The following is a 13,072-nucleotide window of genomic DNA, read 5'->3' as shown; positions in this document are numbered from 1 at the left end:
CACACACCCCAGGCCCCTTGCCGCCCTCTCTCTCATTTGGAGAACTGGAAAAGATAAACATAGCTAGGATACTTAGTTACTAGTTCAGGATTTCTGCCCTGAGCAGTGCTCATTTGTCAGCCAAGTTGAGATGTTGGGCAGTTTGTTTTCTTGAGCTAGAGCAGAAAGTGGACACTGTTATAATGGAGTAGGCATTTAAGATCCTGGGACTATTGAATTCCTCTTAGAAGCAAGTAGACTGAGAGGAAAGAAGCAAACTAGACCCTTGGGCCTAAAGTGAGGGAATGGCTGTAGAGGAACCTAATGGAGTTTGATTATTTCCAAGTCATTTTAATTTGCTTTATTTAGGTATAATTTACCCAAAACAAGTTACCTGTTCCAGGAGGTGTGCACATACAGATCCGTTTAACTGCCACTCACTAGATAAAGGACATTTCTCTTTTGCTGAAGAAGCCCCATCATACCCTCATGCAGTCAGTCCACCCATGCCCTGAAACCAGCAATCTGTTCTCCATCACTTAGAGGAGCTCTGCCTAATTTAGAATGTCATATAAACTGTGTCATATTCTGGGTGACACTGGTCCTGAGGAGACATGAACAAATGTCTACTTGTCCCAGATAGACCAATGATAAATCTGCCCAAGTCTATTGTGGTGAACCAATGAGTTTTATTGAAGTAACTAACTTAAAAGAATTTGAGTGAGGCATCACTACAGAAACAGAAGTGACTCAAAGACAGTTCTAATACCCAAACCCACCCAGGATTCTCTCACTGTGTCTTTCAGCAGTCCTTATTACTTATTTAGTGAATCTGGTCAGTTTCAGGAATTTCCTGAAATTATTGAGTTGTTTATTTTCAGAGCTTAATAAGCTTTTTCTACAGGATGGAATGTTTCACCTGCATTTAGAATATATGATGGAAAGAGAGAATCAACCCCATCTATAATTGTCCTCTGACCTTCCCATATATGTCCAAACATGTACACATAAATAAATTTAATAACTAGGAAAAAAGAGATGATTCCTTTCTGTTCTGGCTAGCAGTATGTGGTCTGAATATACCACAATTCTGCATCATTTCATTCTTAATGGAGTTATAGCCTGTTTTAAATTTTGAGCTATTGAGACTTAAACTTCTAAAATATTACTATACAAGTTTTTGTGGCTATATTTTTCTATCTTTATGTAGACATCTAGGAGAAGAAGAGCTAAGGCATGGGGTTAAAGTATCTTAATCCCATGTAAGAAGTTACTAGAGGTTAGAAGAGGAAGAAGAGGAGAAGAAAAGAGGAAGAGGAGGAAGAGGAAAAGGAAGAAAAAGAGGAGGAGGAAGAAGAAGACGAGAAAGAAATAGCCTTGAACTTTTATCACAAAGTTTGGGGGAACAACTTGCTTTATGTTTACATTAACAGATAATTTAAGGCTTTTTCTTCTGAATATCATCAGCGTTGCCTTGAATAGTTTTGTGTCAAGTTGACATAGGCTAAGTCATCTTAGAGGAGGTAACCTCAACTGAGAAAATACCTCCATAGTGTCACGTTGTAGGTAAACCTGCAGGGTATTTTTGTAATTATTGATTGATGGGGGAGTGTCTATTATGGGTGGGGCCATATCTGGGCTGATGGTCCTGGGTTCTATAAGAAAGCAGGCTGATGAAGCAAGCCATGGGGAACAAGCCAGTAAGCAGCACTCCTCTGTGACCTCTGCATCAGCTCCTGCCTTCAGGTTCCCTCTGTTTGGGTTCCTGTCCTGACCATTCTTCAGTGGAAATAGAAGTCAAATAAATACCTTCCTCCCCAGCTTGCGTTTGATCATGGTGTTTCATCACAGTGGTAGTAGTCCTAGCAAAGACAAGCTTATACTAGTTGTACAAAATAATGAGTTGCATTACGACCTTTTCATAAATGCCAATAACCTATTCTGATGATAATATATTCTCTGTCGCACACACAGGCACATTACCATTCTGTGTCCCCTTATCTGGAAAATTTTCACAGGTAGTCCCTTTTCTACTTTGATAAAAATAAAGGCCACAGAGGCTTTCTTACGTTTTAATTCCTTGTGCTGGGGATAGAGCCAAAGGCATTAGAAATCCCATGTTGCCCCAGTGAACTGTACTCTAGCCCCCAACAACAGGTGATGTCCCTTCTTTTTATGCTGATAGTTATGCTGCAACACTTCACTGTAGCTTTGCTTTAGATTTCTCTGATAAGTACTTGTGCCAGCAATATTTTCTTGTGCTAATTGTCTGATTATATAATTTTAGAGGAGTATTCTACTCAAGTCTTTCCACGGTTGGTTGCTTTTGTTGCCTTTCATCCTCTCTGTATGCGGTTTCCCAGCCCTTTGTCAGCTAGATACATTGTGGATATGTTCCTACATTCTCTGACCAGTCTTCCTGTTACTTAGTGATGACTCCCGGGAGAGAACTTTAAAATTATGATAAAGTCAGTTTTTCAGTTTTTAAATTTCACGCCATGATCTGCTTTGTGTCCTTTAAATGCTTCAGGAAGGAAAAAGCAGTATTTATAATTCACCCTGTAGTCTAAGCTCTTTGGTAACTGTAGCAAATACTTGAGAAAAATCAACAGTGGCTTTCACATTTTGAGAGGTTTTAATTCAGCCCCATTGCTTTGGGGGCCTGTGGAAGGTGGTGGGAGTCAGGGATGTGATACAGGAAAGCTGCTTGCCTGGCATGAGGTGGGAGGGGAAATCACCAGGGTCCCTGCAGGGTATCTCCTTCAAGGCACACTCTCAAAGACCTCCTGCCAGGCTCCACCTCTTAAAGCTTCTACCCCTTCCCCTTATGGATACTGTAGGGCCCAAGGCTAACACAGGGGCCTTTGAAGGACACTTCAGGTGCAAACTGTAGCAGCACAGGCACATGGCTTCACTTCTAGGCCCCTAGGTACATCCATGTCTTCTACCAGCACCACATGGTCTTGGTTCTGGGAGCAGGTGATAAGGGCTTCTGTTTCTGTCAGAGGACACACAAGCTACTGGAACAAAAGCACACGAGCAAATAGCGTTAGGGGATATGGACCGAAGGGGACAAAGACCAGGATAAGCAAGTTAGGATGCACATCATGCGGGTGTGTTACAGTAAGGGGGTCAGAGAAGGCACAGTCCCCAGCCATCTAGCTATTATACGTATGAAGACCAGGTCTCAAAGGCGTTGCAACATTACGAAGATCACACAGGTAAAATGAACGGGCTGCTACTCCATCTGTGTTTGAGAAGCTCAGTCACGGCCCCTCCAATTTGATTTCACATGGTAATACAAGTATTATTACGAGTTTCTGTTTTCATTCCGCCATGATTTTCAGCCCCGTGGTGACTGTCCTGCTTTCCTCACCTGAGAATTCTATGCCAGCCTCCTCAGCTTTGCCAGTTCCTTAATCCCATAGTCCCTCAGTACCATGTTGTCCCCTCAACAGTTTCTATGTGTAATGAGTAGACCTCTGAAATGTGGTAAGAAAGCATTCTGTTCTTGCCCGCGTCATAAGCTACTGACCTATTGTGTTGTGTGGTTGGGAGGGGGTGTGCATGCAGGTGCTTGTGAGGCCAGAGCTTGGTGTTGGGTGCTGACTTAGGGTTTCTATTGCTGTAGTGAAACACCGTGAACAAAAAGCAAGTTGGGGGGAGGAAAGGGCTTTTGGCTTACACTTCCGTATCACTGTTCATCATTGAAAGAAGTCAAGACAGAAACTCAGATAAGGCAGGGATCTGGAGGTAGGAGAAGTCGTGGAGAGAGAGGTGCAGCTTGCTGGCTTGCTCCACATAACTTGCTCAATCTGCTTTTTTTTTTTTTTTTTTTAAAGAGTTATTTATTTTATGTATATGATACAATATAGCTGTTTTCAAACACACCAGAGTGGACATCAGATCCTATTACAGATGGTCTCGAGCCACTGTGTAGGTGCTGGGAATTGAACTCAGGACCACTGGAAGGGCAGTCAATACTCTTAACTGCTGAGCTATCTCTCCAGCCAGTCAGCCTGCTTTTTTATAGAACCCAGGACCACCAGCCCACGGATGATATCCCCACCTACAATGTGCTGGGCCCTCCCCTGTCAATCACTAATTAAGAAAATGCCCTGCAGTCAGGTCATATGGAACATTTTCTTCAGTTGAGAAATAGCTAGCTTGTGTCAAGTTGTCATAAAACCATGGAGGACAGGGGCTTTCTTCAATCATTCTCCATCTTTTTGATACCTGGTCTCTCACTAAACCTAGAGATTGTAAATTTATCTAGGCTGGTTGTCCTCGTGTCTCCACCCTCACCCCCAACCCCAATGCTGGAGTTACAGATGCATGCCACCCTGCTTGACTTCTCCCTGGGTTCTGAGCACCTGTCACACTCATGTCACCACAAGCATTCTACTGACTGAGCCAGCTCACCAGCCCCTTAACTTAACTTTGGTAGTATTAATCCTGAGCCAGCATGCTGTTGATTGCAAAGAGCAAGAGCCCCAACTCAGTGCACAGTGGTGTGAACAGAAAAGTAGAGAGAGTATTATCTCTCAAAGCTAGAAGTCACAAGGTGGGGCTCTTCCTTTAGCTAATTCAGTGATGCTGTCCTTGGAGTATCAGACCCTCAAGTTCTATTCAGTCTCACGCCTTACAACCTCAGCATGGTGACTATGCAGTCTTACTCCTTATAAGCAAGAATTGGCTGCTGTGCTTTCAGATATCCCAGCAGCAGATGTCACACTTGAAGGATGAGGTAAAGCTGTCCAAATCCTCTGTCATGCTTCATAAACATGTCTGAGTTTCATGTCTTCTCACAAGTTGATCAGGTGTAGGAGGACAAGAGCTCTGGGATGGAGTCAGAATGGTTAGAGTCCCCAGGTACCGGCCTGGAGGGAGAAATCCATGCCTGAGAGATCATCCAGGCAGTGTGATTGTGCTCTGATTTGAATCTAGTCTGGATTTTATTTGCATCTATGTTCCTCTTTGGAGATACTCAGCGGTGCTCGTACATTAACTGGATCATTTAAAATATGATTGTGTGCATATTGGTTTACATGTCTGCTTTCTATCTCAAAGGGAAAGATGACAGCAGGCATTTGACTAGTTAAATCAGTTGCATGTAACAGGAAAAAAAAATTAACACCTAGGATCTTTTCTTGAGATAGGGCTATCCAGAGCCTGTATAATAGCCCAGCAACATCAGGAAAGCAGAGGGCTCTTGTCCTGTGATCCATCACACCCATATGCAGGGCTGAAGAAAAGCCACACTACCTGCTCAACACCGGCCCCTCTTTCCTCCAGGAAGACGTAACACAGTACAGCAGTTTAAAGAAACCTATGGATGTAATTGTAAACTACTTAGTAGTCAGTTAAAAAACGAAACCATACCGACCTCAGAAGTAATTTTATCTCCCCTAATAGACCCAATGACAACATGTAAAAGTATAATCAATGAAAAGGGGTAACCTATGCTAATCTATACTGCAAAAATACCTGCTTAAAAGATTTAAATATTTCCATTCTTCAGGCTGGGGTGTAGCTCAGGTTGTAGGATGCTCAGGTTACATCCTCAACAGGGAAGAAATTGGGAGTAGGGGTGCATCCTATAATCTCAAGACTTCCACAGTGGTTTCCATGATCCTCCCATACAATAGACAGACATGCAGACAGATGATAAATTGACTGACTAATAGACAGATAAACAGATGCAAAACCAGTTGAGAGCTGAGTCCCCCGTGTAGCCTGAGTGTTATCTACTTTAGCCCATCTGTTGAGCATGCACTGTCTCCATCTTGCTGAGTTTCCAAGTTATCTCTGATGACTGCTCGACCGAGTCCCATTTATTTTTCTAAATAAACTGGTGGTTACTTCTTTTTTCTTATATAATTTGCTCATTGACATTCTTATCTATTTTCCATTTGAATTCTTTATCTGTTTCTTACTGCTTGGGAGTTCTCTGTTAGGGACATTAACCTAGTATAGATACTAAATAATTTCTCTTATATTACCATGCAATACTTCGCAATCTGTCGTCCGGAACTGTCCAGTGTGCCTCTAGGAGACTGTAATATCTAAGTTTTATGCTTCTTTGGTTGCCCCTACTCCAGGTGTTCTCTTTTAGCTTGTTGTATGAGTCTTCATAATCCTTTTACAGTTAGATCTTTTCATATTTTGACTGGTTGGTGTTTCATGTGTGTAGTGCGCCCTGGGGAACTGTCTCTGAAGCAAGCCATTACCTCACCTCGCTGTACCCATTCCTCTCACCCCTGGTTTAATATTGCCGGTGTTATTATAAACAGACTTTCCAGTTGTACAGTGAGTCTTTTTCAACTGTCTCTTGTTTGGATAATCTTTTGATCTATTTTTGAAACAAATGCTGCAATCTAAATCCCCACGGCATATTCTTTCATGTGTTAGAGTGAACAGGGCTTCAGCATCATGTGTTTCGTTAGTTGGCCAGAAGCCCCTGAAGATCAGCCGGTTAGCCCCACCAAAGGCCTTGGTAGGATTGTGATTGGAATGGTAAACTTAGACACGAATTAAACGAGAGAAGAATTTATTATTATCGAGTCTTTAAGGCTGTGCTTCTGTGATGGCCTCTTCTTCCCACCCCATGTTTCCTGCTTGTTCTTCGATTATGAGTCACTACTATCTCAGGGCTGAGAAGACACGTGTGTGCGTGTGCGTGTGCGCTCTCGCATTGTATATACTTATATGTGTGCGGAAACACATGTGTGCACGTGAGGCCAGAGGTCAGTATCTTATGTCTTCCCTTGTCACATTGTTGTTGCTGTTCATTTGTATGAGAGCTGTGTGGTGGGTGGTCATGCCACACTGCACGTGTGGAAATCAGGACACTGGTGTGTGAAGCTGGCTCTCTTACACCTTTGTATGAGGTCGGGGACGGAACTCAGGCTGACACGCCTGTCATGTTTACCTTTTAAGCCTAACGTTTTGAGATGCAGTTTCTCATAAAATCTGGAACTCATTAAATCAGCTAGCCGGCTTGGCTACTGAGCTCCAAAGGTACTCTTGTCTCTGTCTCCCTGGTGCCAGAGTTACAGGCTTGGGCCACTATGTTTGGCTTTTCTCCTGAGGTTTGGGGACCAGCAAGCAACCTTCCCAGCCCATATTTAGACTTTTTCATGTTAAGGAAGTATCTTTTTTCTCTTAGGGCACTAAGAGATTTTTGCTTTATTACTTTATTAAATTATTTTTTGCTCGTGTTCTGAGTCATGCCGAGCCCAGGATCCTATGCATACTGGTGAGCAAGTGCTCTGCCGATGAGCTGAGTCCCTGTCACTCTTTACTCTTTATTTTGCAAATGGGTCTTATTGGATGGCCCAGGCTGGTTTTGAGCTTACTCTAGTATATAGACAGGCCTCTGAACTTGAAATCAGGCCTCAGCCTCCCAAGAACTGCTGCCAGGCCTGGCTTAAGTTTTAGCAAATGTACATGTATCTTTTTGACTCGTCACTGTGATGATTAATTAATACTGCTAGTCTTCCCTATACAGACTCCTACTTGAACTTATAAAATTAAACTAATATTGGTTGAAATATCTCAAATGAATGCTGGCATTAGCATGCAATACTTTTTTCTTTTTCAACTATGTCTCTCTGTCTCTCTATTTAGCCCTGGCTGTCCTGGAACTTGTTAGGTAGACCAGTCTGACCTTGAGCTACAGAGGCCCCCCTGCCTTTCTGCTCCTGTGTGCTGACATTAAATGGGCTCATCGCTACACGCAGTCCCCCCACCCGCTTTTCTTTTCTCATAGCTTTAAAGAACTAATTTATAACCTGAATCACCTACGTGAGAAGCTTAAGATTGAGTTTAGCTAGAAAGATAACTTTTCCCTTCGATTGCTTCTATATCAAATGTTTAGAAAACCCTGTAGTTTGAGAACTGCATCTGACCATTTAGTCACAATTTCCACTTGTTATGGTTTCATATTTGACTATTTAATCCATCTCCAGTTGTTTTCTCATAAGATAAAGGCCTAGCTTCTTCACTCCAGCCCTGCTTCTGGGTTAATAGTACATCTGTTTCCTGAGAGTTTGAGCTACCATTCCAGCCTGTGTCCTGCTTGATGTTACATCCTCTAGGATATGTTTGGGTTGTTTTTTTTTTTTTTTTTCATTGATGAGTAAACTCATTTTCCATACTGTGTTTAAGTTGTAATTCCATTTCAGCACTTTTAAGTTTATTAAAGTCACTAGCTGGTTGTTTTAAATATCAAATTAAATTGCTAGAAAGCATAAGGCCAGATTCTCCAGAACCCATAAATACTGTGTGGGTGTAGTGGTAGCTCACCTGAACTTTCAGTCACGGCAGGCAGGGAATCCCAGACCAAGCTGGCTCGTAAGACTGGCCTTATTAGTGTTTGATCTGGATTTGATCAAGGGACCATACCTCGATGAATAAGGAGGAAGGATGAGTGAAGATGATTCCCAGCACTGACCTCAGGTCTCTAAGCTTTCGAACACACTAGCGTCTGCTCACATGCAAAAGCATGCACACACATGCAACATAAATGGGGAAAATCTATCTAAGAATTGTGTAATGTATATGGAATCAGGAACAGAGAAACTAAAGCTGACACCAGTAATCACATTTTTTTTTTTTTTTTTAATGTTCATGGCTTTCACTTGTTTAATTTTGTGTGTCTGTCTTTCAGAATAAGATTGAAGAGCAGCAGTGGTCAGTTTTATCTCCAGTTTGCCCCATATTAGGAAAGAGTTCTCATAACCTGTTATTTGTAGGGTAGACTTATTGTTTGCTTGCTGAGCCATATGAAGTAGTGCGTTTCTTGACAATGTACCTTTAAGAAGAAGAGCATCCCACTAATGCGGCTTATCTTTGTTTTGCAGATGTTGCTTTGTGTTTGCTTTGGGATACCTCTCAGTGTGTCAAATTACTAGAGTCTATATCTTTGATTATGGACAATATTCTGCTGATTTTTCAGGGTAAGATTAAAACTTGATTCAGTGACCTCTTTTATCTATTCTAACATAGTGGTTAAAGATACAGACTATAATTTCATTTAGTACTTCCAATGGAAAGCTGTTAAACATTTGTAATACTGAATAAGTCACAGAGATAACCTGAGCTTTTAAATTGCCTTATATTAACGTTCTAAATATAGAGCAGTTAGACCCTTACCGTGGCATTCTGGGATTGAAAGTAGTTTTTAACCTAATAGGAATTTTTGCAAGCATTTATAAGTATTGAAGGCCACCCCTGTTCCCCAGGTACATTCTCCCTATTTAGTCCCCACTTCCCTTCCTTCTCTCCTCCCTTCTCCTCTCTCTCCCCCTCCTTTCCTCCCTCATTCCCTCCTTCCTTCCAGGGAGTACTTCTGGCTTTTGTTTCTTCAGAGGGGAATGCATTTCCTCCTTGGCACTGAGCAGGTCTCCTTATCCTGTAAGGAAGCCCAAGGAGCATTGGGAGATGAATGCAGTACCAGCTCCTGTCTTTGTAAAGAAACATGTCCTGCCAGGCGGGGTCCAGGTGGGCATTGGAACACTTCACACTTTATACCATGCCTTGCAGCTTTCTCCACTGAAGGAGAGGGCTGTGTCTTTTTCAGTCTTGAGCCATCTGGGCAGTATCAAAATGAGTAAAACAGTTTGAAGATAAGCAAGTTAGGAAAAAAATTATATTTCTGGGGGTAGAAATTGGCCAAATTACTTGAGAAAAATTACCTGTAAAAAGGAGAATTTTAAAGGATAGAGTATCTTTCTCCCTTATGAGAGAAAGGTCGATTTTATTATATAGATTTTAAAAATAAGTTTGAATGAAAGCAAGTTGTGTCCCCAGATAAGAAACAAAACCGAGCCAAAACAGATGACATTATACAAAAGAAAAAAGAGAAAGGAAAGAAAGAGAAATACTGTGTGAGATTAAGAAGCAAGGGGGGAAGTGGGGTTGGAATCTCCACCTGGAAGGCAGAGGGTGGGGAGCAGACCAGCTGCTCATCTCTAAACAGCAGATGTTTCTAAAGAATTGGTACATAATGGGCTCACTGTGAATAGGAGGAAGTGGCCCAGCTCACGTGTTGTCATCATGGTGGAGTGAGGTTGGGAACCAGCTCTGAAAGGATCAGTCTCTTTAGAAAGCAGACCCATGCTAAGAGTAGCCACGGAAAGCTAACTAACCATGCCAGACACTCTGAGCTAGGGACCCCCAGCACCCAAGTTCTGCAGCTCCCAGGGGTGTCAAGCAGTGAGAACCCTGGGTCCTCCAGTCTGGGCCTCTCTCTTTACTCCATATAAAGTTTCTTCCTCTCTCTTTTTTAACACTAGTAATTTATGCTTTGGTTTTAGGCCATGTGGGTTAGTACTCGTAGACATCTGTGGGACCCTGACCTCATGGGACCCTCACAGTGCTCCCTCAGTGCGAGCTTATTGTTACTGTTTGACCTCCCTCATCTGCTACTGCAAACCCTTGCTCGTATCTAGTCCCTTGTCTTTCTCTTTGTGGAGGGAGCCTCTGCTTCACAGGCTGTCAGGGAAGGAGCCACTTTCCTTGTGGCACCCGCCTCCTACAGGATCTCTGGAATCTTCTTGATTAGGCTGATTTGCTTGGAGATGGGGAGTAATGGACCAGATTTTGGGGGTGGGAGGAGAGAACGCATATCTGTTGATATTCTGTTAGCACAAGCTATTGCATGGGCCCATACACTACAGAGCAGTTTATATTAAAAGCTTAATGATTGTTTTCAAAGTTATTTATGATGTGACTTCAGCAGTATTTTGTTGAAATTTATCATTTAAATTGATATAATTTTAAATGTTTATAGAAAAAAAACAGTGTAGCATTTTAAAGGTAGACTACCTGTTTATAATAATCTCAGTTTAGAGAAACATTTTCAGCCGCTGGGAGGAAGCATTTGACTGCTGTTAGTGAACTAATAGAGATTAGATGTAGGATTGAGCCAACTGAAGCAGGCTGCCCTGGCTGCTCGCAACCAAAGAACGTGCTCTTTTTTTTTTTTTTTTTTTTTTTTCCTTTACCTATTCATTTTACACCCTGCTCACTGCCCACTTCTGATCACCCCCCTTCCCACAATTCTCCCCCCATTCCGCCCTCCCCTTGTCCTCTAAGAAGGGACATTATAGAAAAGAGCAGCCTGTAGAACAGTGCTCCCTGATGAGGGACAGGAGGTTGGTACAGCAACGGGGAGATAGAGAAGGGCCACCCTGTACATTCAGACAAGTGTCCTTGCTCTTCAGAGTGTGAATGTCTGGAGGAAGCCCAGGAAGGGAGGCCAGGGCTCTTGCTGAGGAATTCAGTTTTCACTGAACCTCTAGAGACAGCTTTTATTTGCTTGAGGTGTGGAAGGAGGGAGGGAAGGAAAGAGAGCATGAGAGTGTGTATGTATGTACAGATCCTTGTATAATGTTGGGTTCAGGATTTCTTATGATAAAAGACTGTCTTCTTAGAACTTTCTAGTTGCCCAAAAGTTAGAACACCACTGAAGTCATGAGGGCTCACCTCGGCTTTAGAAATGTGATACAAGAAAGGTAGAAAATGATTAGTATTTCTTTCTATTGGAAATCACTCAAAAATGCAATTAAAAAAAAAAAAAAAAGAACCTGTTTCAAAAGCAGCTGTGAAATGTCCAAGAATGTGTCGGGGAAGGAATGGCCTGGGCCCGGAAGACAGCTGTATAGCCTCACTGAGGGACAGGAGCTTGAGGAGCAGCCTGCCTGTACTTAGATCGTGTCACGGGCAAGATACAAGTAGATATGCAGAGTTGGTAACAAAAGGTGCATTTTATTGCGCTGAGGGTCATCACACAAAGTTCACACTCTTAAGTTCCTAACTATGGTCCTAAGCTTGTTTCCCCAAGGCTGCACACATCTCAGCTGAAGGTCAGGCCTAGTGTCTTAACAGCAGTCCCTGATTTACGGGTCAGGATCCTGGCTGAGACTCTAGCTACAGAGCAGATCAAGGTGGAGTCTCTACAGGTGTTCGGAGTATTGCTCTTGGTCTCTGCTTGTATACTGTCAAGTGGATGTCTTGAGGTTCTAGGCCTGTGTCTGGTTACCTTGAGTGAGTGATGTCACTGGGTTCTGGCTATCAGATATAGCCTTGGTAGTGAGGCTCCTGACTAAGCTATTTTTATGTGTCTAAAAGGCATTTTTTTTTAACTATGTTTGCCACAGGTAGTCAAACTCAGTAATTCTTCTCAAGTTATACTGTTGCCTTAATGCAGTAGTTTGCCTAGAGAATCTGAATGTAGACCAAGTTTATAATTCCAGTGACCTGGGATACAGAAGCAGGAGGGTGGTTATAGGTTTGAGGCCATCATGGTCTACACAGCAAGTTCTAGGCCAGCTAGAATACAGTGAGGCCCTAAAATGCCAAATCACAATGAAGCACAACCAAAGGAATAAACGCTGGAGAGCAGTGATTACCCTGCGCAGACAGCAAGGAGACAGATTAGGAAAGCAGGATAGAGACTAGAAAAAAGAATACAGAGCAGCAAGGCCAGTGAGATGGCTCAGCAGGTAAAGTGCTTGCTGCCAAGCCTGATGACCTGAGTTTGACTCTCAGGACCCACATGGGAGAATAAGATGCAGCTCCTGTGAGTTGCCTCTAACCTGATTCACATCCTCTCCATCCCAAATAAGTAAATAAAATATGCAGAATAGCAGTTGCGGGATCATAATTCAGTGGGGACATCCTGGCTTATTTCTTAAATAACTTTATTGGGCATTTTTGTGGCGTGAAGAGGAAAGGAAGCCCTTGCTTCTCGTGAATGAATAAATTGCAGGAGGCAAAAACCATGTTCTCGTTGGAATTGGATCTGTGTTGCTAAAAGGATCGCTCAGTGTGTCCACCGCAAAACAGACACGCAAGGGGGTGCATGTAGAATAATTCCCATTCAAATCAAAGGCTTTGTCTTACAGCCAGGCATATAATATCAGCTGCTGAGTGGGTGTTGGCCTGCCAGCTGGTCTCCTGTGTCCCCTGGCTCAGGCCTACTGAGCATAGTTCGATGCGTTTGGTAAGGCTTTTGCGGGAGAGGAGGTAGAGACAGACATGGCCTCAACACCGCAGGTGTGAATGCCATTTTTGCCTCCCCATCTTG

The 13,072-nt window shown here is 42.8% G+C and overlaps 1 protein-coding gene across 4 annotated transcripts in view; it reads left to right on the top strand.

The window, feature by feature from the left end:
- Mboat2 (membrane bound glycerophospholipid O-acyltransferase 2) overlaps positions 1-13,072 on the top strand; it is a 125,556-nt gene that overhangs the window by 79,490 nt on the left and 32,994 nt on the right. For 3 of the 4 annotated variants that reach the window (XM_076942072.1, XM_034514649.2, XM_076942070.1), the window contains one exon: positions 8,844-8,939. The exons of the other annotated variant lie outside the window; for it this stretch is intronic. Coding sequence is in view for 2 of the 3 variants with exons in the window: in XM_034514649.2 (XP_034370540.1) it covers positions 8,844-8,939 (96 nt within the window). In the remaining variant the exon portion in view is untranslated. The remainder of the gene's footprint in view (positions 1-8,843; positions 8,940-13,072) is intronic. 4 annotated transcript variants of the gene reach the window in all.

Source organism: Arvicanthis niloticus, chromosome 11, assembly GCF_011762505.2.
Source record: "Arvicanthis niloticus isolate mArvNil1 chromosome 11, mArvNil1.pat.X, whole genome shotgun sequence".
NCBI lineage: Eukaryota > Metazoa > Chordata > Mammalia > Rodentia > Muridae > Arvicanthis > Arvicanthis niloticus.
Note: the sequence above shows the minus strand (reverse complement) of the source record. Positions and strands in the feature narration are given on the sequence as shown.